The 27,669-nt window shown below is 41.8% G+C and overlaps 2 protein-coding genes across 35 annotated transcripts in view; both read right to left on the reverse strand.

Annotated features, from left to right (window-relative positions):
* The window catches only part of KANSL2 (KAT8 regulatory NSL complex subunit 2), a 29,522-nt gene extending 23,135 nt beyond the window's left edge, over positions 1-6,387 (reverse strand). For 11 of the 30 annotated variants that reach the window (XR_010579381.2, XR_010579380.2, XR_012420193.1 and 8 more), the window contains exons 1-3: positions 5,528-6,116; positions 3,792-3,970; positions 3,173-3,287 (exon numbers count right to left, since the gene is read on the reverse strand). Coding sequence is in view for 8 of the 30 variants with exons in the window: in XM_065524127.2 (XP_065380199.1) it covers positions 3,173-3,287; positions 3,792-3,970; positions 5,528-5,988 (755 nt within the window). In the remaining 22 variants the exon portion in view is untranslated. Of the gene's footprint in view, positions 1-3,172; positions 3,288-3,791; positions 3,971-5,527; positions 6,218-6,338 lie in introns of those variants that run through there. The other 19 variants (XR_012420186.1, XR_012420195.1, XR_012420197.1 and 16 more) reach the window with 6 other exon arrangements.
* A 6,417-nt stretch (positions 6,388-12,804) lies between these two features.
* Positions 12,805-27,669, reverse strand: part of CCNT1 (cyclin T1) — a 34,379-nt gene continuing 19,514 nt past the window's right edge. For 3 of the 5 annotated variants that reach the window (XR_012420185.1, XM_074006756.1, XM_074006755.1), the window contains 5 exons: positions 25,733-25,793; positions 24,816-24,878; positions 22,836-22,881; positions 20,437-20,507; positions 17,387-18,807 (listed from right to left, as the gene is read on the reverse strand). Coding sequence is in view for 4 of the 5 variants with exons in the window: in XM_074006756.1 (XP_073862857.1) it covers positions 17,398-18,729 (1,332 nt within the window). In the remaining variant the exon portion in view is untranslated. Of the gene's footprint in view, positions 18,808-20,436; positions 20,508-20,676; positions 20,841-22,835; positions 22,882-24,815; positions 24,879-25,732; positions 25,794-27,669 lie in introns of all 5 variants that reach the window. The other 2 variants (XM_045365155.3, XM_005570717.5) reach the window with 1 other exon arrangement.

Here is a 27,669-nt window from a genome sequence, read left to right on the forward strand (position 1 = left end):
TCTGCTGCCCAGGCTGGAATGCAGTGGCACGATCACAGAGCCTCGACCTCCCAGGCTCAAGTGATCCTCCCACCTGAGCCTCTTGAGTAGCTAAGACTACAGACCACGCGCACTACCATGTATGGCTAATTTTTAAATATTTTGTAGAGACGGGGTCTCCTTATGTTGTCGAGGCTGATCTCGAACTCCTGGGCTCAGGCAATCCTACCACCTCGACCTCCCAAAGTGGGCGGATCACCTCAGGTCAGGAGTTCGAGACCAGCCTGCCAACATGGAGAAACCCTGTCTCTACTAAAAAACACAAAAATCAGCTGGGCATAGTGGCAGGCACCTGAAATCCCAGCTACTCAGGAGGCTGAGGCAGGAAAATAATTTGAACCCGGGAGGCAGAGGTTGCAGTGAGCTGAGAACGCACCATTGCACTCCAGCCTGGGCGACAAGAGTGAAACTCTTATATCAAAAAAAAAAAAAAAAAAAAGTGCCGGGATTACATGCGTAAGTCACTGTGCCTGGCCATAAACAAGCTTTTAAAGATTACTTTTAACGGCCGGGCGCGGTGGCTCAAGCCTGTAATCCCAGCACTTTGGGAGGCCAAGACGGGCGGATCACGAGGTCAGGAGATCGAGACCATCCTGGCTAACACGGTGAAACCCCGTCTCTACTAAAAAATACAAAAAACTAGCCGGGCAAAGTGGCGGGCGCCTGTAGTCCCAGCTACTTGGGAGGCTGAGGCAGGAGAATGGCGTGAACCCGGGAGGCGGAGCTTGCAGTGAGCTGAGATCCGGCCACTGCACTCCAGCCTGGGCGACAAAGCATGACTCCGTCTCAAAAAAAAAAAAAAAAAAAAAAAGATTACTTTTAACAAAACAATTAAGTAAGTGGTTACTTTTGAGAGAAATCACATATATACTAACAGGAAGTTTAAAAAATCTATGCCAAGAATATTCTAGTTAGAATAAAGTCTCTAGCAACATCATAAACAATACAAAAGGTGTCTTTTCTGTAACAAGCAATTCAAGATAAATGTGGTTAAATTATTAGATGATTCAAAAAGTGATACTATGAATGACAAAGACACCGGTGCCCTAAAATGAAAATTCTTAATGAAAAGCATTTCACTCAGTGGACATACTACTAAATTACTATATTATTAAATATAACAAGATAGTAATATGTAATCATATTATAAGAAAACATTGAACATCTCTATTTACACGCCTAAAAATGCATAAATTTAGTGGGCCTAAATTATTTTTAAAAAATAATCTCATTGGGAAAATTAACAAAAGCCTTATACTTAGTTGCCTAATAGTTGGCCATATTTGGGGCTTTATTTTCTCTTCTGAACATGTTTCTTCTAGGAGACAGTGACATCAACTGCCTAGTCCTTTCCACATTTATATTTCTCTAAAATTACCTGGTATTTTGGTTTATACAGCAGTCTCTTGAACGTTAAATCAGCATGGATGTGCCTCCTAGAGACTGATCCACTCTAGATTATTACCAACAAAATCAAGTTTCTCAACCTTAAGCTGAGTGTTTACCACACCAAATGACACTCCCTTTGTAACCCTAGAGAGCATACATCTCTTCAAAGCAGCAAGTTTGATCATCTAGAACCACAATGGAAAAAAAAGGAATGAAGCTGGGCCTGATGGCTCATGCCTGTAATCCCAGCACTTTGGGAGGCTGAGGCAGGTGAATCACGAGGTCAGGGGTTCAAGACCAGCCTGGCCAACATGTGAAACCCCATCTCTACTAAAATTACAAAAAATGAGCTGAGTGTGGTGGTGGGTGCCTATAATCCCAGCTACTTGGGAGGCTGAGGCAGGAGAATCACTTGAACCTGGAAGGCAGAAGTTGTAGTGAGCTGAGATCGTGCCACTGCACTCCAGCCTGGGTGACAGTGCAAGGCTCCATCTCAAAAAAAAAAAAAAAAATGAATATGTTGGTTTAGGTTACTATTTGTGAGAGAATCCTGCAAGAGAACAGACATTCCCTTTCAAACTACTTAGATGGGCTTTCTAAAGTAGTACTTCCTGAATAGTTGACCACAGTGAGATTACTCAATAGAAATGGATGAAATTATTCTACTCAGAAAACTTAATATATGGCCATACTATCCTGAGTATGCCCAACCTCCTCTGATATCAGAAGCTAAGCAGGGTCAGGCCTGGTTAGTAGTTGGACAGGACAAAATGTAACCCTAAATGACTTCTTATAAACCAAAGAATCTAAAGTAATGAAGAAAATACTGTTCCAAGAACAAAAGCCCAATAGTCAACCTAGAAATTACCCCTTCCACTATTTACAGTCCCTCTACATAAACTATCAGTACTAAGTGTTAAGACACAGAAGTCAGCAGGCAAAAATTTTAAAACACTAAACCCAGACCTTGAGACACAGAAATAAGAGACTTCAGAGTGGTAATGTTTTTATGCTTCTATAACTCCTACGGTGATGATGGGTTAAGAGAAGAGCAGAAGCTTACTAAGATATAAAACTGACTAAGACATAATCACTTTTGGGTTTCTAAATCGGTTTCTCTTTCTTAGGCACAAAACCAAACTCTTGAATACCTTTTCCTTCTTCTTTTTAAAAAAAATCCACACACTAAAAACACTAAATGTTTGAGGTGATGAATATGCTAATTACCCTGATTTGTCATGACACAAGGTTTACAAGTATCCAAACATCACACTGTACCCCATAAATATGTAAAATTGTCCATTTAAAACAATATAAAACTTTTAAAAACTTGTAAATCCATAAATACGACATTTTACAGAAGTATTCAACTACAATCACATTATTTCTGAGTTTTAGGCCAAGTACCCATTCACAACCATTTTCTCTTCTCTAAACTGGTGTGACCGTTTCTCAATCCACCTCCCACACTCCCATGTCTAAATTTCCTGTTTTCTCCCCTATACTTTCTCATATGTAGAATGTGGTGTTCAAACTTTTTCTAAATTACAAGACTTCTAAAAAAGAATCATCCTGCCTTGAAGCAAGATGACAATGAACCATGCCACTTTTATATACAGAATCTCTTACTGCTGACAAATGGCTGTCTTCAACCCTCCTAGGTTATTAATTTATTAACAGCATGCAGCGCCACATTCCACATACTAACTACATTTCAAATGCCTTATGTGGAGTTACAACTTACTTTAAGGGATCTTCTTGATCACTGTCTATGCTATCAGCTTCACTGTCAGGGTCACCTCTCCATGTCTGATCCACAGTAATGGGTTCCTGCTCCCCATCACTCCAGCTGTCTTCATCTGAGGCAAGGAAGGGAGAGCAGCCATTAAGACTTCCCACCTCTGTAACTCCACCACACAAAACTAGATTACTTATCAACCCAAACCTTGAAATTTAAAAAAAAAAAAAAAAAAAAAAAAAAAACTTTGTACAAAGGCACTGGGAAATAAAAACGCTTTAACAAAATACAACCCAGTATGATTACTTACAACACAAATGAGTACACCATGCCCTCTTAAACAGAAAAATCAACTTAAAATTATTGTTTCCTGAAATTACCTAACAAAGCTGCTGAGCATTAAAAAAGCAATGAAAGAAATGGTCACCAAATCAGGAGAGTAAACCTAGGCAAACACTACTTCAAATTCAAAAGAATTGGTAAACAACAAAGCAATCCCGGAATTCTCAACAAATTCCTGATGAATTAACAATATTGCCAAATAGTTCAAGGCATTGTGCTAACCCAAAACAGTTCCCCCTTAACTTTCTTCCTCCTTTTTCATTCCAGGAGAGAAGATCCTTACCTAGTATTCGGCTGGCTTCACTGCGACTACTTTCTGGAGTCTGAGACCCCAGCTCTGTCTTAGCATATGAGCTGAGCTGGCACAGGAGTGTTTCACCCATAGGCCCTGGGTTGGTCTTCTTCATTTGAGCATGAAGTGCCAGGGCATTCCTACGGACATGTTCAGCACAGAAGGACACCCTAAAGAGACAAAACATTAATATTTTATAAGTCTCTTCTTGAAAGCATTCAATAATTTTCATAGTCCCTAATCTTTAAATCATTTTCAGGGAATTAAAATGATTATTACATTCATTTCTAAAAATGCAAGTCAGAGGAATTTAACTGGCCCAAGGTCAACTCATTGACTTTTTATTAAAGGAAAGTAACAGGCCGGATGAAGCGGTTCACCCCTGTAATCCCAGCACTTTAGGAGGCTGAGGCAAGGGATTGGGTCTTGCTCTGTTGCCCAGACTAAAGTGCAGTCATGCAATCATAGCTCACTGTAGCCTTAAACTGCTTGGTTCAAGTGATCCTCCTGCCTCAGCTTCAAAATAGCTAGAACTATAGGCATACACCACTGTACCGGCAAATTTTTTTTAGTTTTTTGTAGAAACAAAGTCTATGTTGCCAAGTCTGGTCTGGAACTCCCAGGCTCAAGTGATCCTCCCATCTCTTGATACACCCAAGAAGCTGGGACTACATGCCCAAGACATTATGCCCAGCGAATTTTTTAATCTTTTGTAGAGACGTGGTCTCACTATATTGCTCGGGTTGGTCTCCAACTCCTGGCCTCAAGTGATCCTCCTGCTGTGGCCTCCCAAAGTACTGGGACTACAGGCATGAGCCACTGCGACCAGCCAGGGACACAATTTTAAAACTACAAGATATGTACAAAATTATCTAGTCAGGTTATGTTTTTGCATAGATACCTTCGCATACATGATGAAAACTATGAACCCTCTTACAGAAGAATTCACACATATACAACTTTGCATGTTATTTAACAAAATTCATGGACAGCCAAATAGAGCCACACATCCCTCCATTAAGAATAATTTTAGGGGCTGGGTGCCGTGGCTCATGCCAGTAATCCCAACACTCTGGAGGGCCGAAGCGGATGGATCACCTGAGGTCAGGAGTTCAAAATCAGCCTGGCCAACATGGTGAAAACCCGTCTCTACTAAAAAGTACAAAAATTAGCCAGGGGTGGTGGCGCACGCCTTAAGTCCCAGCTACTTGGGAGGCAGGAGAATCGCTTGAACCTGGGAGGCGGACGTTGCAGTGAGCCGAGATCACCACCGCACTCCAGCCTGGGGAATAAAGGGAGACTCTGTCTCAAAAAAAAAAAAAAAAAGAAAGAAAAAAAGATTAATTTTAGGGTCGGGCACGGTGGTTCACGCCTGTAATCCCAGCACTCTGGGAGACCGAGATGGGAGGACACCTTGAGGCCAGGAGTTTGAGACCAGCCTGGTTAAAACAGCAAGACTCCATCTCTCTTAAAAAAAAAAAAAAAAGTAATTTAGAATATGCCTTTATTTTACTACAGATAAGCGAAAAGAACCAAAGAGGTGAACTAAGTAATCCAATTCAAGGGTCCTTCCAGTCTTCACCGTTTTTTCAATTTTCCAAGGATACAACCATAACTCCAAATTTACAAGGACGTGATCTCAAACGCGGCAGCTATGCTGAAGCCCACATCATATCACACACCCCCTCGCTTTAAGACAAACGACATATATATCTATACATACATACCCATCTTTCTTCTCTGGCTTTGGCGCAGCACTGGGACATCTTTTTCCATTCTTCGTCGATATATAACTACACTGCTTGAAGGGTGCATTCTTGTCTTCAAGGATATGCTTAATGCAAAACTCCTGCCCCTCCAGACGAGGCTGAGAGCATGGACGATGAGTGAATGCACAAGACAGAGGTTCCTGAGACCTGGGCACTGGAGTGATCCTCCCCCGATTGGTTGGCAGGACGTGAATCCGAATCCTGTTCATAACCAAAACCTGCGGGGTCAAAATAAAAATCAGAAAGCCTTTACCCTTCCCGAAAATTCCTGCTCCACCGTATCTGGACAGATGGCGCGGGCAGTTTCCAAAAGAGAGGCAGAAGTCGGCCCCGTAAGGTACGCTCCCTAACTGCCCGCCGCCCTCCCCAGGTCTCCACAGGCATTTGTGGCTTTCCCTCTCTTTAGCTTGTCCCTCCATGCCCGGCCCCACCCCGAACCCCACCACGCTGAATGTATCTTCAGGACTCGCACAGCTGCAGCATAAAGGGAAGCGACAACGCCAGGCCCACGCGACGGCCACGCTGCCTCCCTGCACGCCGCCTTTGTCCCGGCCTGCCTCAGAGCACACGACTGGGCCCGGCCTCGGAAGTCCATGCGAGCGCCATTTTGTCCTACTCCGGTCACCAGAGATCCTGGCTCCTTGAAGCCTGTAGGAAGAAGACTGACTCTGACACTGCTTTGAGGCGAAACAGCAGCTCTGAGTTGACAAAAAAGGCGAAATAGCAGCCCAACTGCAAGAGCTTAGAGCAAGGAACGCCGCCATCTTACCTCAGGCGCTGCGCCGCGCTGCGCCGCGCTCTGCCGCGCCGCTAGCCCTACTCTGGTGGCGGCCGCGGCTCCTAGATTGGCCTCGCTCCTTTCCGGACTCCTGGCTACTGATTGGCTACCGCGCTTATGACGGGGTGTCGCCATTGGCCGAGGCCCACTACCTATCGTGTCTGGAAGGGCGGAGCGCTGAGAAAATGCGCGGTTGGGGTGGCTATGACTGTCAGCAACTCCGCCCCGAGGAGAGTGAGCTGGGGAAGGGGGCGGAGAGCGGGCTGCGGGGCGGGTTGCCAGCTAGTCATATTTTTCCAACTTGCAGCGTGGCTCGTTTTCCGGCTACTTTTGAACCCTCAGTCTGTGGTCCTAGGCTGCTGTTCCCTCACCACTGTACACAGCTAGCATAAAATCAGACAAGCCGGGCGCGGTGGCTCACGCCTGTAATCCCAGCACTTTGGGAGGCTGAGGCGGGCGGATCACCGGAGGTCGGGAGCTCGAGACCAGCCTGACCAACATGGAGAAACCCCGTCTCTACTAAAAATACGAAATTAGCAGGGCGTGGTGGTGCATGCCTGTAATCCCAGCTACTCGGGAGGCTGAGGCAGGAGAATCGCTTGAATCCGGGAGGCGGGGATTGCGGTGAGCCGAGATCGCGCCATTGCACTCCAGCGTGGGCAACAAGAGCGAAACTCCGTCTCGAAAAAAATAAAAATTTTTTTTTAAATCAGACATAGACAGAGGCTGGAGGATCACTGTTTTTGTTTTTTGTTTTTTGTTTTGTTTTTGAGATGGAGTTTCACTCTTTTTGCCCAGGCTGGAGTGCAATGGCACAATCTCGGCTCACTGCAACCTCCGCCTCCCAGGTTCAAGCGATTCTCCTGCCTCAGCCTCCCTAGTGGCTGGGATTATAGGCATGTGCCACCACGTCCGGCTAATTTTGTATTTTTTAGTAGAGACGGGGTTTCTCCATGTTGGTCAGGCTGGTCTCGAACTCCCGACCTCAGGTGATCCGCCCGCCTCGGCCTCCCAAAGTGCTGGAATTACAGGCGTGAGCCACCGCGCCCGGCCAGGATCACTGTTTGCACATAAAACGTCTTTAGTTTTCTTTTGTGAACAGTTCAATACATGTACTGAACATTTGGTGTCAAGAACCCTGAGAAACATTTTTTGGGTGTTTACTGATTCTGGGAATTACATATATAAATTCATTGAATTTTTCAAAGCAACCCTAAGAGGTAGAGATTAGTATTATGTCAATTTTACAGATAAGAGGACTGAGGAACAGAATGGGACATAGCTAGTAAATGGGAAAAGAAGACGAATTTGAACTCAACATCCTTCATCCCTTATTGCCGCTTATATAGTAAAGAGCATTGGACTGAGAATAAGGAAATATTTGTTCTAGTTTAGGGCTGCTTCTCATAACTGTGTACCCTGTCTTTAAAATTCCATGCTAAATAATGCAGGTATCATAACGACAGACACAATACCAATCATACCATCCTTTAAGGATTTTTAGTTTTAAAGCATCTTTCTGTCATCTCTGCCACTTGTAGAAATGATTCCTCGCTTTCTTCCCATAACCCTTCTAGACATTTTTTGCCTTCCAGCATCCCTTATCTGCTGTCAGTTTAAGAAAGATGTTTTATCCATGCCTAATAAGCAAGTGAGCATAAGTCACAGTGGAAGTGAGCATAAAGATTCTACAGCCCTCAAGAAAAACACTCAGGCTGAGCGTCATGGTTCACCCCTGTAATCCCAGCACTTCGAGAAGCTGAGGTGGGAAGATCGCCTGAGCTCAGGAGTTCGATCTCAGAAGGCCTGAAATTCATTCATTCAACAAATATTTATTGAGCACCTAAGTGCCAGGAGAGAACAAGGAAGATAACCCTGCTCTCTTGGAGTGAACATTCTAGGATAGTTTGGGATTATGGATGCAATACAAACATAATATTAACAACAATGATTTATATACATAAGCAAACAGACCAACCCTCAGGAGTACAAAAAAGATGTTTTGTTACAAACACCCTATAATTTAAAAATAGCCAGAGGCAATCATGTCACAGAAAACTTGGGAATCCGAATCTGCAACCAAATGTAGTAATATCAAAAAGCAACATTAAAACTACCGTAGTGAACAATATGAAGAGACACAGGAATAGATGGGGAAGAAACAAAGACTTTCTTTTAATGAATTTACTGAAGGTCTTAGTTGAAAAAAGAATCCTTTTTGTAAGTCCAAGACAGACAAAATATTACTATTTAGAACCACTTCCTTTTTTTTTTTTTTTTTTTTCTTGTGACCGAGTCTTGCTCTGTCGCCCAGGCTGGGGTGCAGTGGCATAATCTCCGCTCGCTGCAACCTCCGCCTCCCGGGTTCAAGTGATTCTTCTTCCTCAGCCTCCCCCCAGTAACTGGGACAACAGGTGTGCGCCACCGTGCTCGGCTAATTTTTTTATATTTTTAGTGGAGACGGGGTTTCACCATATTGGCCAGGCTGGTCTTGAACTCCTGACCTCGTGATCTGCCCACCTCGGGCTCCCAAAGTGCTGGGATTACAGGCGTGAGCCACCACGCCCGGCCTAGAACCACTTCTAAGTGAAAGGAGGGAGCAGATATTAAAAGCTCAAGATGTCAGCAAATTCTTTGTTCTGTTTAACAAAGTAGATGGCTTTTCTTCTTCTTTTTGAGATGGAGTCTCCTCTGTGGCCCAGGCTGGAGGTAGATGGTTATTTTTAATTCACCGAACACTTTGTAGCTATTGAAGAGGTGAAAGTAGACCAGAAGCTATTTATAAATAGGGATTAGGAAACGAGTTTGGGGGGCTAATCCTAGAGAAAAGTGAGGAAAAAAAAAAAAAAAGATGAAAGCGGCTGGGCACGGTGGCTCACGCCTATAATCACAGCACTTTGAGAGTCCGAGGCGGGTGGATCACCTGAGGCCAGGAGTTCAAGACCAGCCTGGCCAACATGGTGAAACCCCATCTCTGCTAAAAGTACAAAAACTAGCCAGGTGTGGTGGCACGTGCCTTAATCCCAGCTACTTGGGAGGCTGAGCAGGAGAATCGCTTGAACCCAGGAGGCAGAGGGTGCAGTGAGCCAAGATCGTGCCACTGCACTCCAGTCTAGGTGACAGAGCAAGACTGTCCCAAAAAAAAAAGTTATCAAAGACCTTCTCCTTGCTAATTCTAATGATGTTTTCAGGCCTCATCTTATTAGACCACTTTGCAATATTTAACACACTTGGCCACTCCTCCTCCTTAGAACTCCATACTCTTTCTAGATCTCCATACTCTTCCTAGTTTCCCGTCTACATCATAGTCACCCACTCTCTGTCTCTTGTTTCTCTCTTTTCCCCAATTCTAAACACTGAACATTTCTATTTTCTACTACTACTCCTTTACTTATCTCACTCTGTTTCATCCCATTCATAAGCTGATATCTCCCAAATGTGTATATCCAGCCTGGACCCCTCCTTTGAACTTGACTCTCTAGTCATCTGTCCAGTAGGCATCTCCACTTGGATGTCTAATTGGCATTTCAAATTTAATGTTAAAGCCAACCTCCCGCTACTCCTGTAGTCATCTCTACCTCAGTATATGACAACCCCAACCTTCCCGTTGGTCAGGACAAACACTGGGAGTTATCCTTGACTTCTTTCTCTTCTATCTAATAGCAAATCCTATTAGCTCCATCTTCAAGATATATCACTTCTCGGCCGAGCGAGGTGGCTCACACCTGTAATCCCAGTACTTTGGGAGGCTGCGGCGAGTGGATCACCTGAGGTCAGGAGCTCAGGATCAGCCTGGCCAACATGGTGAAACCCTGTGTCTACTAAAAATACAAAATTAGCTGGGTGTGGTGGTGCATGCCTGTAATCCCAGCTACTTGGGAGGCTGAGGCAGGAGAATCGCTTGAATCTGGGAGGCAGAGGTTGCAGTGAGCCGAGATCGCACCATTCCATTCCAGCCTGGGCAACAAGAGCAAAACTCCATCTCAAAATCTCAAAGAAAAAAAAAAAGATGTATCACTTCTCATTACCTTGGGTACTTCTAACCTGTCCAAGCCACCCTCATCTCTTAAATTGTTGTGAGAGCTCCTTGCCCTTGACTCCTATAATCTATTTTCAACACAGCAGCCCAAATGAACATTTTAAAACCTAAGTTGGATGTCACTTCCCTTCTCAAAACTTTCCAATAGTGTCTGTTCCATTCACTCAGTCTTCATACAAGGTCCTGTTGTATTTGGCTTTCTATTGCCTCTCTAACCTCATATCCTGCTACTCTCCCCTCTCCAATACCCCCTCCCTACTCATTCCTATACCAGCTACACTGGCTTCCTTGCTATTTCTCAAACATATCAGCATATTCTCACCTCAGAACCTTTGATGCCTCACATTTCCTGGAATGATCTTATCCTAGTTATTCCCATGACTTGCTGTCACCTCCTTCAGGTCTTCTCTAAAGGTCATGAGGCTTCTGGTCATGAAGCCTTCCCTAGCCACCTTTTTTCCAATTCCAACAGCCCTACTTACCTACACACACACATGCACACACACATCCCTAGGTCCTATTTTCTGCTTTAGTCCCAAAGTGCTTATTATGGCCAGGTGCAGTGGCTCACACCTAAAATCCCAACAAGAGTGAAGGAGGCCCAGGTGGGCAGATCATTTAAGCTCAGGAGTTCAAGACCAGCCTGGGCAACATTGGATGACCCCATCTCTTAAAAAAATAGCCAGATGTGGTGGTGCACACCTGTAGTCTTAGTTACTCAGGAGGCTGAGATGGGAGGATCACTTGAGCCTAGGGAGGTCAAGGATGCAGTGAACCGTTATCTTGCCACTGCACTCTGGCCTGGGAGACAGTGAGACTGTTTCAAAAAGAAAAAAAAATTTTAAGTGCTTATCACCACCTGACATACTGTTTTACTTATTTGTAAATTCTTTGACGGCAGAATGTCTGCTTACTGCCATATTCCCATTAGTAAACAGTCCACAGCAGTTAGTAGGAAGTTTTTTTTTTTCTTTTTTTTCCCGAGACTGGGTATAGATCCATAGCCCCACAGGAGTGCAATGGTGCAATCATGGCTCACTGCAGCCTTCAACTGCTGGGCTCAAACACTGCAGCCTTCAACTGCTGGGCTCAAACAATCTTCCCTCCTCAGCCTCCCTAGTAGCTGGGACTATACACTACTGTGCCTGGCTAATTTGTGTGTGCAGAGATGAGGTCTCACTTTGTTGCTCAGGTTGGTCTTGAACTCCTGGCCTCAAGCAATCCTCCCACCTCAGCCTCCAAAGTGCTGGGAAGTAGGTAGTATTTTCTACAGGAATGAATGAAAAGCAGGGGAGTGCTTCAAACCACACCAGAATTCCTAAACTGTTGGCATCTTCCTAAACTGTCAGCAAATTCTGCAAAGATTTCTGATTTCATAGTTTTTTCAGGAGAGGTATACATACTGTTTGTAAAATTAGCTACTTTATTTTAGAAAATTGGAGAAGAAACGACTCAAGTGACTTTTCAGAAGTATCATTATTTATTTTTTTCCTTTTAAAGCTTTCAAACTATATCTATTACTAACTTTGTGTAGTAAGTATGGAGTACTTTAGCATAAAAGTTCTTTATTTTCAGTGTGTAATTTACAAGACTTACCTTGTAAATGTGGTCTTATTATGTCTCAGGATGAGTATTCGCTATCAATTTTTGCAGGCACTACCAAGAATGGTTTTTTCTTCAAAGTTTATTTCCTTCCAGATACAATGCTATGTCTGTACTAACATGTCAGGCTTTTCAAAGAACCACGTATACAATTATGAATCATGTTGATAATGCTTGCAAGATAAGCAGTACATGCGTACATGCTGCCATCATCTGTTAGTGCTATAATTTTTTTGTGTACAAGTTACTCTTCCAGGTATTCGTGTAACAATATAGAGTGAGGGTTTTTTTCTTCCCTTTGACTACAACATACTTCATACTACTGGGTTTACTGATCGACAAATCTTGGGTCTTTCCAATGGACTCAATTCCCACAGGATCTTGCACAATAAGAAAACATACTAATATAAAAACTGAAACAAAATTGTAAACATATCAATAAAATTACAGTTATAAACTAAGGACTAGGCTGGGCGCAGTGGCTCACGCCTGTAATCCCAGCACTTTGGGAGGCCAAGGTGGGTAGATCACCTGAGGTCAAGAGTTCAAGACCAGCCTGGCCAACACAGTGAAACCCCGTCTCTACTAAAAATACAAAAATTAGCTGGGCGTAGTGGTAGGCGCCTGTAATTCCAGCAACTCAGGAGGCTGAGGCAGGAGAATCGCTTGAACTCGGGAAGCAGAGGTTGCAGTGAGCCGAGATCACGCCACTGTACTCTCTAGCCTGGGCGACAGAGCTAGACTCCGTCTCAAAAACAAACAAACAAAAAGACTAAGGACTAATTTGAGGACAGTACACATAAACAATCAAATGAGTGTTTTACCATTAACATTTATTGAGGGGATGGATAAATACAGCTTGAGAAACATACTTGACAGCAAGATATCAAACTGATAGCCAGACTATAAAATGTATACATCCTTTTTAAATTTTTTGAATTTTTTACAAAGAGCCCTTACTATAATGGTCATTTACATCCTATCATTCACATAACAGCAGTAGATATCCCAGGGGTAGCATCCAGAGCTGAGGTGCCCCAAGGAAGACAGAGGCAATGGCAGAATAATATGCTGAGAAAGGACTCTTAAGAGCAATACAAAGAGAACAGACAAAAATCTCACCACAAAATTGTACCTGAGTGACATAGATTGGTAAAGTGTTTTACTTTTTTTTTTCTTTTTGCTCTTTGGTCTGACAAGAAAACAGTTTTAGGTGTGTGAAGTAGGGTGGGAAAAAAGGTCAGTTTCAAATTCAGAAACACATGGTAACACTAAGTTAGGCTGCTACATTCTTTTCTTTGGGTACTTAAGCCAGCCAGCACTTCCGCTTTGTAACCAATTACATTATGATCAATCAACAACTAATCAGTTAGTTCCTCAGCTTCAGCTGAAGAGTTCCTGATTACCTGATGAAGGACATACTTGCTCTGGCTTCAATTAGCATGCTGTCAAGCATCCCTCTCCATGCTTAACATGGCAACACAAAACCCGAGAGTCCTCCTCTTTTTATTAGCCATGAATACACACTCATAAAGGGGAAGAGTAGACACTGCTTTTAGTAAACGTCCTTTTTCTTTACCTCCCTTTTCCAATGCCAAGTTCATATGAAAAACTTTAGAAACATTAAAATGGAGAACTCTCCCTCTCAAAAAATAAGTCTCATTCCAGACTACTCTTGATCAGGCAGGATTACTGTACTATGCTTGTTTGAAACTCACATCCACGGAGGGATAAAAAGACAAAATAAAACCTGACAGTGTGATACAATATGAAAATCTCCTAAACCATCAGGAGCAAACACTCAGTTAAAAGCTGGGTGTTAACAAGCAGCAACTCAAGAAACTTGGGGAGGTATCAAAGTCACTGAAAGCTTACTGGAACCTCGGAGGGCTATTTCTCATCATTTGATGAGTTGCATAGACTGCTTAAATTCTCCCAAGACCAAAAGAATAAAATTTGTATTCCAACTTCAAGATGTTCTAGATTCTCTCTTTTCCTAGTATTAGTATCAAAATAACTCATAAACAAAAAAAATTGTAAATATTAATCAGTTCCCATAATAACGGAAACACAGATATGTTTAAAATCCAACCATACTGGGACAGACAGGGCCCCTCTACAATTGCCTTTACCTAGAAGCCATGTATGTGGAGGAGTATGCATTTCAATATGGAGAATTAAGTAGCAGAGGTTTAAGATAACTCAGCAGTGATGTCACCATGATTTTATTTCCATATCCTAATCCATTGCTGTTTGCAACTGGAGATTTAAAATTGTTCTGTCAACACTGGTAAAGCCAGTAATACTGAACTATGTAATATACACTAAATCAAAACACTAAAATCATTTTTAAAAAGGAAGAAAAAAGAAGTTGAGGCTGTCTGATATGGACACACACTGATTCATGAATGGCAAGACTAGACTAACACCTAAGCATTTTCTAAACTCAAAAGCATAACTGATACTTCAGAAGACCAATTTAGATCGATGCTTCACTACAGTTCAGCTAACAGCAACACAGATATCTGATTAAAAGCCTTAAGGACAATCCACAGGTATTTGTTTTTGCCAACACGAGTCTAGCAAAATTTTAGAAATGAGATTTACAGAAGCTGAGGCTCCAGGCCTACTTATCACCATCACTTATTTTTGACAGTCTAGGTTAAATGAAGAAACGAAAAGCCATGTTTACCAGACTAACTTTACCAGATGTATACATCTCATTTCTCACCCTTTGAAGGTATAAGGATAGGAAAGACACATAGAGCTCAGAAACCACACAGCCCTTAAAAAACTTAAGTTTATGGAATTTGGACAATACACATGCTAGTTGACAGGCACATCTGTTAACCCAAAAACAAAGCAGCAGCTTCATGCAGAGCCCACAAGGAGCTTCATGACATATGCATAGGTCTAAAAACAGACATTGTATGTATCTTAAGACAGTACCAGGAGGCATTAACACAGAAAGGTCTCTAAACTGACCTATGTCAGCAATGATCTACTAGTGCAAAGGCCAGACTACACAGCACAAAGCAACTCTTAGGCCCTAGTAAGCACTTTTTTCTAGTTCACTCCTGACAAAGTTCTAAGGAACTTTACTACAGTATGGCCATGGAGAACTGCTATGAGGCCAAATGAGTATGTGCCTCTGTAGTAAAGGAGTGCATGTGATTAGAAAATATGTGACATTTGATGAGAGTAACTAAAAGCTGGAAAAGACATTTTTCAAAATCAAACCAGTGATCATCAATTCCACAAAGATACAGATGCAGACTAAACGGCACATTCCCTTTTGGAAACAGACTCCACCAAACAAAATCTAAATAAATAGAAGCCCTAAATGTACTAAACCACAACTATGTATCTACCAATTATCTAACACAACACAGAAAATATCAAGGGGAAAGAGGAAAATGTCATCTATAAAGTGAAGTGACACTCCAAGTCAAGAAATATTAATGATTTACAGGTCGACAGAGAGCTCCTCATTTTATACCCAGCAATGGCAGGAACTCTAGACAGTTCAAATATGCAAGATGCAGGGCACTAACCCACCGCCAGTTAATGTTTACTCCTGCCTACAAATTCCTTTCTATATTAGGCCAGTACATCATCAATTCCAACAGCCACAATTTTCTTCCCAACCTGTTCCTGGCAAGTAGCAGCACAAGTACAACTCCTGTCTCCCTATGACTTCCAAATGAAAACTAATTCAACCTCTCCCTAAAAAATACTTGGCATGAAGGAAGCTGCAATCAAATCACAAAGACAAACTCAAATTGCACCATCCTTTCCAGAGCAAAAAAATGCAATGAAGATCAAAGAATATCTCATTAAATGATCTCTGGCTAGGTAGTTTTTAGTACTTAGACAGCTAACTTAGAATTCTTTCTAGCCAAGATTTTCTGAAAGATTTATCAAAAATGTTCACTCCTAATATCTGGGATAATCAAGCCTCCATAACAACAGGACTCTTGACCTATTTTTATAAAGGACTCAGAAATCTTAAGAACCTCTATCAAGAATCTAAAGCTACCAAAGATGAACAATCTAAATATAATAGTATCCATTGGCTAGGCTTTGCTCATTCTCATGGCACCAGTACTGTTAAATTCCCAAGCTCCAAACTCAAGTCATATAGGCTGCAAAAACTTGAGGATGCAGCTGTTTCCCTTCAGATATACAGATAAAAGCATGTCTTACATTTATAATGTAATTTTTAAAACAATGTTCTAAAACTTCCAAATCACAATTTCATTGTTTTTAGTATCCTCTAGCTTCTCCCATATGGTTTAGGCTTTCACAGGCAGGATATACATAGTACATTCCCCATCTCTTACAGACCTTAAGACTGCTCTCATTTGAACACTTTCCCAAAGCCTCACTTGAAAAAAAGACACACCCAATTCTGTAGGGCAGAAGCTGGCCTTGCTCACCAACCCTCCTTCCTCAACCCCATCTCTGTTTTGCACAAAAACAAAAAAGCGGGTAAAAAGGAAGTTCTCATAATGAAGTTAAAAGTCAGGGTATTGGCTGTACTTGCCCAAACTATAAATTAGAGGGCTACTACTCAATTATAACATAAAGAAAGGGAAAAAAACCATGTCAAATACATGCCTCTTCCTTTATGTTCTCAAGGCCAACCATGTTTTTCTGTAGTAGACTGCTGGAAAATGAAAATGGTAAGGAACAGGGAGGGAAAGATAAAACATGATTTTTAAACACACACACTTAAGAACACACATATCCACACTTACATACACACTTAAAAATCTGAACACTTGGAGTGGCCTGAGCCTATTTCAGAACTCCTAGCCAAAAACCTACCCTCCCACCCACCCTCACACATTCCCACCCTCCAATCCCACCCACCAGGAGTCACTGCTATGTATCACATACACACAGCAAAATCCCTATCCCCTTCCCGATCATATAAAAAAACTAAACAGATAACTTACTTTCTTTAAATTATTTTTTTTAAGTCTATTAAAAGATTTTGACGTTTAAATACTTCCTCTCTTCTGATATATTAAACACCAAAAGGATCCACAATTGTCTGATACAACAAACCCTCCATTTTCCGGCTCTGGCAAGAAGAGGGAAGATATCAACTCCAATCAACCTAATTAGATGGTGGAGAGGCCAAGAATTCAGAAAGTGTCCTTAATCCTTCACAGCTTCAACACCTAATACCAGTAAAAACTGTAAGAAAATAGTTAAATGCATGAGACAGCAGATATAATAGCCAACGCCTTCTACCACCCTCCTAACTATGTCTCAATATCAATTTATTCCCTAGTCCAAGAAGGATGACATATTTCATAAGTAATTTTCTTAGTTCAAAAAAAAAACGAAAAAGTACGTGGTTTTTTAAAGAAGTTTTTTTCTCCTCTTCTTTTTCTTTTTTCACTTAGGAAGAGGTGGAAGTGGTGGTGGAGGTTCTGATGGCAGAGGTGGTGGTGGCCGGGGTTTGTCTGTATTGCCGGATCTTGAGGAGATTCCACCAGCCCGAGGATTCAGATATTCACTATAAGGACGAACAAATTCAAATGCAGTGGGCTGAGTGGGCTGAACACCCTGGGCACTGAGCAGGGAGTGAAGCATATTCACAGTATCTTGATAGTCTATGGTCTGGGTCGTGTTGTGACCATTGGCCCCAGTGGGCCCTTTATCCAGTTTCGAATGAGGGACTCGAGTTTTACAGCTGGGCTGTGAAAAGGAAAGCCCGCTTGTGTCTGAGCTATGCCCAGGCATCTGAGCCATTGTAGGAAGTGAAGGGAAGGAGAAATTTAGGGAAGAGGATTTAGTACTCTTGGCAATCTTGGCTGGATGATCAAACACAGCCCCTCCAGTCTCTTCAGAGGGTCCCCTTTTGCGAGTAGAACTGGAAGAGGAAAAAGAACTAGACAAGCTATAGGTTTTATGTGCTAAGTTGCTTGTCTGGCTACTATGTTTTGGATCACCTGGACGTTTGTTCCCAGTACCAACTGGAAGTTGGGAATGAGAGTGCTTGTGTGAGTGATGATTATGATGATGATGATGATTAGATGGGTGAGTCTTGTGCTTTTCTTTGTACTCTCGGCTCTTTGTAACACTGTCCTCTACAGAATTGTGCTTATCAGCTGCAGCATGGACTTTTATGCGCATTTTTATCTCCTCTGGTTTTGAAGAGGCAGCTTTATCTCCACCTGCCACTGGGATTCTCATTTTGAAAGCTGTTTTGTCAGCCTTTTCCAGAAAAGGCCGCTCAGGGTTTTCTGAACCCTCTATGGGCATTTTTAGAATGACTGAAGAATGGCTATCATGATGAGAAAGGAGATTCTGGGCAGCATATGCATATTGTGACTTCACATTGGCTTCCATATTCTCCAGTTGCCTCTTCTGGGCAGCCAACTCTTCTGCATGCTTTGCACGGTATTCTTTCAGTGACACTTTAGCTGACGGCACACTCTTACTACTCTGCTTCTGGGAAATAAATGTATTTGAACCATCCTGTGGTAAGGAATGATCAACTCCTGTAAGTGCTAAATTCTCACTAGTCCGATGACCCTGAGTAGGTTCTAGTTTGAAAGAAGGTTGAGAGGACAGCCAACGCTTGCCCGGCAACATCTCCACACTGGTTAAGTTGCTGGATGACTCTTCGGAGACCGGGAGGGAAGGCACTGCATTTGTGGTAGAAGAGGTTGACATGCTCATTAAACCTGCAATGGTTGTGTCTGAAGAGCTCTGAGAAATCATATTGAGGATTGTCTGCTCTGAAGTCTTTTCATCTGTTCCTCGGTCATCTGCTTTTGTTTTCTTGGCAGCCTCGCATGCCTGGAATGAAGCAAATAGCATCTCTTTACTTAGGTAATTTACTAAATAAAAAAACATTGAGATGACTAGATTGTACTTGCAGCAACACTGGAAGTTCTGGATAGGCCACAGGCAGGACGCTATCCTCACATGAAATCCAATAAATATTACCATCAAGAGAAGATTTTAAAACCTTCAATTAAGAATCACAGCAATCGGCCGGGCGCGGTGGCTCAAGCCTGTAATCCCAGCACTTTGGGAGGCCGAGACGGGTGGATCACGAGGTCAGGAGATCGAGACCATCCTGGCTAACACGGTGAAACCCCGTCTCTACTAAAAAATACAAAAAACTAGCCGGGCGAGGCGGCGGGCGCCTGTAGTCCCAACTACTCGGGAGGCTGAGGCAGGAGAATGGCGTGAACCCGGGAGGCGGAGCTTGCAGTGAGCTGAGATCCGGCCACTGCACTCCAGCCTGGGCGACAGAGTGAGACTCCGTCTCAAAAAAAAAAAAAAAAAAAAAAAAGAATCACAGCAATCTATCCAAATGTTACAAAGTAACAACAACAAAGAATCTATGCTTATCTAAAATTCATAATGAACATCCATGCCTTCTGCTTATGATTATAGTTAGTCCATAACTGAATTCTAGAAATTTTGGTGAGGTTTTATGCTAAAGTAAAAGATGAGCTATGTGCTCTCAAGCCTACTTCTTTTTTGTTGTTGCTGTTGTTTTTTGTTTGTTTGTTTGAGACAGTCTCACTCTGTCACCCAGGCTGGAGTGCAGTGGCACAATCTCGGCTCACTGCAACCTCAACATCCCGAGTTCAAGCAATTATCCTGTCTCAGCCTCCCAAGTAGCTGGAACTACAGGCATGCATCACCATGCCTGGCTAATTTTTGTATTTTTAATAGAGACGAGGTTTCACCATGTTGGCCAGGCTGGTCTCGAACTCCTGACCTCAGTTGATCTGCCTGCCTTGGCCTACCAAAGTGCTGGGACTATAGGCATGAGCCACCATGCCCGGCCTCTCAAGCCTACTTCTAATCTCAGGCTTCTAAGAGGCAGACTCACTCTCTGCCACTCACTCAACTCAGGAGAATGAAATTAACTTTATCTGTCTGGATTTATGAGAAAATAATGGAAACATCTGAAAACAAGCTTTATATCTGAACAAAAAAAGGAATGATTCCATTATTCCTAAGACTTTGCCAAATATTTGATATACAACTTTAGACTACAACCTATATAAAAACAAAATTCTAAAATCCATTTTATAAGTAGGTATTATGATACCAACTCTAACCTTGTAATTCTCTATCTTGCCTCTACCAGAAGCCAATACCCAGAGAAGCCATGACTCAGAGAAGCCATGTTTTTTCCCTACCAGTTTCCACACAGAAAATACTCAACCAGTGTTACTGCCCAAATGATCATATCACAGGAGTTACACAATGAAAAGCAAATCCTGCTATCCCATAGAGACACTGACTTCTACAACAGTATCCAAGGTATGAAGTGGAAGTCATGATTACTGTGTAACTATAAAAAGGGAAATTCCAAACCTAAGGTCAATATTCAATACTGGTATATTCACTGTTGCAGTCAAAAGAAATTGATTTTGTCCACAAGCTGACAGTAATGATTCTTACCCTCCAATTCCAAATGCGTTTGAGCCTGTTGGGAGTTTTCTCCAAAATCTGTAGAAACTCATGTGTCAGTTCTACAAATAAAACAGAACATTCAAGAAAGACTGAGAGAAACAGAAGTAATGAAACAAGAATAACCTCAACTACTAACTAACTATTTTCATCTGAATCAAGTCACCTTTGGCCAGCTATGTGACAGATCAACAGCAAGTGCTTTTCAAGGTCCCTTACTCTAAAACTTACCATCTAAAAGTTCCAAGGTCACAGTGGCGTCAACATACTCCCACCAGTGCTTCCCGTCAGTTGAGACTGGGATCTCCCAATTGGACCACTTGCAAGCCAGATGAATGCAGACACAGGCCACCACAGGAGGTGTGTACTGCAGGCTAAATGTGGTCAAATGCAGGCTGACATCAGAGGGAAGAAAACAGAGAGTGTCATGAGCTCTCAATTCTCAACCCAAAGCTAAAACTCTCCATTATTTAAAAAAAAAAAAAAAAAAAAAAAAAAGGCTTAAAAATACACAGGAGAGTAAGAAGGGTAAGAAATCTGCAATGCTCTGATCTAGCACTCAATATAATTTCCTATTAACCCACCTGTTCAGGTAACAACATTTTTCACCTCTTGAATACACATCACTTAATCTACACATTGACCAGAGCCAAAAAAAATGAAAAAAGTAAAAAGGCTGGGAATTCAAGTTCTTTAAAACATTGACTTCTGGGCCAGTATTCAAGCCTAGAAGTCAATATTTATTACCTATTATCCTGAGACTAAGCTCAGATCCTAAGGAAAATTGTAAGCTTTTCGGTCTGTGTAATCCATAAATCAAATACTTAAGAAAATATCTTAAAAATAATTTGTTTCTCACCAATCATAGTTCTGGTCTATTTAAAATAATGAATAGACAACTACTCTCTCAAGTATAAATACGTTGGTTTATTTCAAAACTTTCTCATAACAGGCTATAAAAATGAACTTCTTAGCCCTGACAGTTATTAGGGATATCTTTGGTTTCCATTAACTAACAATGTTGGGCAAGTCATTTGGTAATACAAGTTATGTACTAATCAGTTACTTTTTTTTAGACAGAGTCTCTCTCTCTCTGTCACCCAGGCTGCAGTGCAGTGGGGCAATCTCGGCTCACAGCAACCTCTGCCTCCTGGATTCAAGCAATTCTAGTGCCTCAGCCTCCCAAGTAGCTGGTACTACATGCATGTGCCACCACGCCCTACTAATTTTTGTATTTTTTAGTAAAGATGTGGTTTCACCATGTTGGCCAGGCTGGTCTCGAACTCCTAGACTCAAGTGATTCACCAGCTTTGGCCTCCCAATGTGCTGGGATTACAGGTGTGAGCCACTGCGCCCACAGTCTCATTTACTTTTCTTTAAAAGGGAAGAAGGAAAAGGACTGAAACGCTTTACATCCATAAGTGCCCGTTGATTGACAGAGGGGGAAGAAAAAGGAACATTTTAAAATATAATTATTGGCCGGGTGCAGTGGCTTACCCCTGTAATCCCAGCACTCTGGAAAATCAAGACAGGCAGGATCACTTGAGGCCAGGAGTTTGAAACCAGCCTAGCCAACATAGCCAAACCCCATCTCTACTAAAAATACAAAAAAATTAGCCAGGCATGGTGGTGCCAGCCTGTAATTCCAGCTTACTCAAGAGGCTGAGGTCGGAGAATCACTTGAACCCGGGAGACAGAGGTTGCAGTGAGCCAAGATCACACCACTGCAGTCCAGCCTGGCAGACAGAGTAAGACTCTGTCTTTAAAAGAAAAAAAAAAAAATATATATATATATATACACACACACACACATATATATATAGGCTGGGCGCAGTGGCTCACGCCTGTAATCCCAGCACTTTGGGAGGCTGAGGTGGGCAGATCACGAGGTCAGGAAATCGAGACCATCCTGGCTAACACAGTAAAACCCCACCTCTACTAAAAACACAAAAATTAGCCGGGCATGGTGGCGGGCGCCTGTAGTCCCAGCTACTCAGGAGACTGAGGCAGGAGAATGTCATGAACCTGGGAGGTGGAGCTTGCAGTGAGCTGAGATCCCGGCACTGCACTCCAGCCCGAGCAAGACTCCGTCTCAAAAAAAAATAAAAAAGAAATATATATATATATAAAAATTATTATTATTATTGCAGAATCCTCCAAATTAGATTTTCAGTCACTATCATGCAGAATTGAGTAGGTTATCAAAAAAATCAGTACTAAATAATTACATAACTTTAGAAAATTAAAAAGTAACATGGAAATTTAAAGTACAACATGAAAACTGTGCAGAAAAATCAATATTCACCAGAGAATTGTCTATAGCACACTGTATCAAACCCAAGTAAAGTCCTATACCAAAAATAGAAGAGAAAAAAAATTAAAATATAAACCTGTTGGTTGCCATGAAGTAAGAAGTCTGTGCTAAGTCCTTGCTTGCTAAAGAAAAAAAAAAAAAGTCAGGGGTGGGGGAGGAAAAAACTTATTAGTTCCATTCATTCTCAACAAATATTTAGTAAGCATTTAGTATTTGCAAGGTACTGTGAATATAATGGCAAATGAGACAGCAGACATGGTCCCTGTAAACCTGATGTTTACATTCTGCCAAAGTAGACAGATCAGTGATTTTTTATTTTAACATTAATAATTATGCTGTTTCCAGATCTAGGTACTCAAGCTTTATTCTGCATACCACATACGTGAGGTACTTGTTTAAAATGCAATTCTTGGACATGCTCCCTAAAATTTCATTAAATGTTTGGAGAAGGGTGCAAGCATTTTTTTAACAAGTAACCCAGAGATTCTGATGTAAGGATTCACTGAGAAACACTAAACTACAGGATGAACTAAGATGGTCTAGAAAGAAGATTAGAACCTAGAAGACTGACATATTTCAGAAAAGTGACTTTTGCTGTTAAGTACGCTTTTATTTTATTTATTTATTTATTTATTTATTTATTATTATTATACTTTAAGTTGTAGGGTACATGTGCATAACGTGCAGGTTTGTTACATATGTATACTTGTGCCATGTTGGTGTGCTGCACCCATCAACTCATCATTTACATCAGGTATAACTCCCAATGCAATCCCTCCCCCCTCCCCCCTCCCCATGATAGGCCCCTGTGTGTGATGTTCCCCTTCCTGAGTCCAAGTGATCTCATTGTTCAGTTCCCACCTATGAGTGAGAACATGCGGTGTTTGGTTTTCTGTTCTTGTGATAGTTTGCTAAGAATGATGGTTTCCAGCTGCATCCATGTCCCTAAGGAACGCTTTTAATTAAGGCCAGGCGCGGTGGCTCACACCTGGAATCCCAGCACTTTGAGAGGCCGAGGCGGGTGGATCACCTGAGGTTGGGAGTTTACGACCAGCCTGACAAACATGGAGAAACCCCGTCTCTACTAAAAATACAAAATTAGCCGGGTGTGGTGGCACATGCCTGTAATCCCAGTTACTCGGGAGGCTGAGGCAGGAGAATCGCTTGAACCCGGGAGGCAGAGGTTGAAGTGAGCTGAGATTGTCCCACTGCACTCCAGCGTGGGCAACAAGAGCAAAACTCTCTCTCAAAAAAAAAAGTTTTTAATTAAGTAGCCTGTGATTTAATCCCCAAATCATCAAATAATGTAATATATTACAATGAAAAAATTTAACTTCTTCCAAAACAAACCGTTCTGGGTGACAAAGCAAATTTTTATCTTCTTTAGGACACAGTCTTCTCAATATTAACATACATCCATCTCTAATCTTATCCTTGTTCAATTTAACATTTAAATACTTTCAAATATAAAGAACTCGGGAAAATTTGGGGATTTTCACATGAAACACATATTAGTAAAATGTAAAGTAAGACCAATTATCAGTTTGGCCTACAAAATCATAAAAGGACTTAAAGGCACAATAGTGTTCAGATATTCTTGATACTACTTAAACTAAATAAGAGAGTTTCTTTCAATTATACCTAATATTGTTAAATCAGAATTAAAAAGAAAAGTTCTCAAGGGATTGTAAATCACAGAAAGTCCAAATAAATTCTATATGATCCTCTAGGGGGCCTTTAATCAACCCCAGAATTAAAATAAGATCACCCACTCCTCATGACTTTCTTAAAATTGCTGTTAAATAACTCTTCAAAACCTGCCCAACTTTGACAAACATTCTCAAGGGGTTAGCTCTCTTTAACTAGAGACCATCTAAAAACATTACTTGTAAGAACCCAACAGAAAAACATCAAATCAGAACAACTCATTGTGATTTAAGCCAAGTAGGCCTTTAAATTTGGCCAAAGCAGAACTGTTATGTATTGTCCGCCACAAACCACAACCTCTAAATGAGAAAACAATTTGAGATAGTCTTCATAAGTTGGGATTCCTTACCTCGAACAAGTTGAGTGCACTTTACTACATGAGTATGTGGGTGATCAATTGTTAGTTCAAAGCCTTAAAAGAAAAAGTAATTGGTTAAAAAACTATTAAGAAGTTTACATTTTACAAATTATGCTACAAGGATAACTGATTGTGAATTATACCTTACTGGTTTCCACATTAAAATATTAATAGAAATTTATTCCACCAGAAAAATATCATTGTCCCATGAAATATAACTTGAAGGTATTTTAAGAAAAAAGTTAACTAGAATTAACTTGAGAAATAAACTTTGAAGAACTCATCATGTATATATATGTGCAAAAAAAATTGTACCTACACCAATAACTTTGACATACAACTCATGAAACCTTACCCTACCTAAGAGAAAAATGATAGCCCAAAAGAACAAGGAAAAACAACATCTGTATTTTCATATTTTCTAAACTTTTAAAGGCAGCCTATGTGATGAAAATAACAGATAATAACACAGTATCATCAGAGTTGCCCATGCAACCACTAAAGCTTAAGTCCCCCCACTTTCACTCTGTTGTTCTAAACACTAGTTACCATTTTAAAAACAAATGTTGTTACAGCCCATAACGATCCATGGAAGGAAAAACATCCTTTAGATAGTTTTCATAATTTTTGAGGGTAAAAGTCACCAAAACTTAAAAAGCAAATAATGAACCCTAGAATGAAAAAAATAATAACCCACTGACTGCTGTTTCAAAGGTCAGCTGTATTACCTGCATTCACCCTACGGAACAGGCCAAAGTTAAACTCAGCTCTACAACCTCTATAATCTGGAAACAGAGGGACACTACGAGAACTTTCCCAATAAATATTCTTCCTATTGAGCAAATATTTAAAATCAAATCATTTTATTGCATAATTTTAAAAAATGTTTCAAAGGAAGATAAGCTTACCTAAAGTCTGCAAAATTATGCTTTCTAAAATGACCAGATCTTGAACTTGTTGCAAATAAGCCTAAAAGTGAGAAGACAGAAATTATCCCCTACAAAGGCACAATATATAAAGTATAAACAATTCTAACAATCCCTTCCAGGGAAACCAAAACAATAAAAGGCATGGGTGGAGTTAGGAGGTAGAGTTAAGAACTGAAGTACAATCTTTTATTTATTTATTTATTTATTGAGACAGTCTCCCTCTGTCACCCAGGCTAGAGTGCAGTGGCATGATCTTGGCTAACTGCAATCTCCACCTCCCTGGGTCAAGCAATTCCCCTGCCTCAGCCTCCCAAGTAGCTGGGATTCCAGGAGCACACCACTACGCCCGGCTAATTTTTTTGTGAAACACAATTTTTATCCCTTATGCCCATTCAGTACAGATTTTCTTTAAAAAATAAATAAGTAAGTAGTGGCCGGGCGCGGTGGCTCAAGCCTGTAATCCCAGCACTTTGGGAGGCTGAGGCGGGCGGATCACGAGGTCAGGAGATCGAGACCATCCTGGCTAACCCAGTGAAACCCCGTCTCTACTAAAAAAATACAAAAAAAAAAACTAGCCGGGGGAGGTGGCGGGCACCTGTAGTCCCAGCTGCTCGGGAGGCTGAGGCAGGAGAATGGCGTGAACCCGGGAGGCGGAGCTTGCAGTGAGCTGAGATCCGGCCACTGCACTCCAGCCTGGGCGACAGAGCGAGACTCCGTCTCAAAAAAAATAAAAATAAAAATAAAAAATAAGGGCCGGGCGCGGTGGCTCACGCCTGTAATCCCAGCACTTTGGGAGGCCGAGGCGGGCGGATCACAAGGTCAGGAGATCGAGACCACGGTGAAACCCCGTCTCTACTAAAAATACAAAAAATGAGCCGGGCGCAGTGGCGGGCGCCTGTAGTCCCAGCTACTCGGGAGGCTGGGGCAGGAGAATGGCGTGAACCCAGGAGGCGGAGCTTGCAGTGAGCCAGGATCGCTCCACTGCACTCCAGCTTGGGTGACAGAGCGAGACTCCGTCTCAAAAAATAAAAATAAAAAAAAAATAAATAAAATAAAATAAATAAGTAGTATGCTGAGAGATAACACTTTAGATATGGCTACAGAAAAAGCACCATATATTTGGTTTATTTTCAGGCTAATATTTAAGGTTTTATGGTTTCTGTGATTTAGACATAAGAAAATTCAAAATATGTATTTTTTTTCTTTTCTTTTTTTTTTTTTTTTTTTTTTTGGAGTTGTAGTTTCGCTCTTGTTGCCCAGGTTGGAGTGCAATGGGACAATATTGGAGTTGGAGTTTTGCTCTTGTTGCCCAGGCTGGAGTGCAATGGGACAATCTTGGCTCACCGCAACCTCCACCTCCCGGGTTCAAGTAATTCTCCTGCCTCAGCCTCCTGAGTAGCTGGGATTACAGGCATGCACCACCACGCCTGGCTAATTTTGTATTTTTAGTAGAGACGGGGTTTCTCCATGTGGGTCAGGCTGGTCTCAAACTCCCAACCTCAGGTGATCCGCCCACCTTGGCCTCCCAAAGTGCTGGGATTACAGGCGTGAGCCACTGAACCCAGCCTTTTTTTTGAGAGGAAGTCTCACTCTGCCGCTCAGGCTGGAGTGCAGTGGCATGACCTCGGCTCACTGCAAACTCTGCCTCCCGGGTTCAAGCAATTCTCCTGCCTCAGTCTCCCGAGTAGGTGGGATTACAGACGCCCACCACCACACCCGGCTAATTTTTGTATACTTAGTAGAGACGGGGTTTCACCATATTGGCAAAGCTGGTCTTGAACCCCTGACCTCAGGTGATCCGACCGCCTCAGCCTTCCAAAGTGCTAGGATTACAGGCGTGAGCCACCACACCTGGCCATAAAGTATATATTTTTCAACATCACCAAAATACATTTGCAGAACCTTCCTACAATACT

This window comes from Macaca fascicularis, chromosome 11, assembly GCF_037993035.2.
Source record: "Macaca fascicularis isolate 582-1 chromosome 11, T2T-MFA8v1.1".
NCBI lineage: Eukaryota > Metazoa > Chordata > Mammalia > Primates > Cercopithecidae > Macaca > Macaca fascicularis.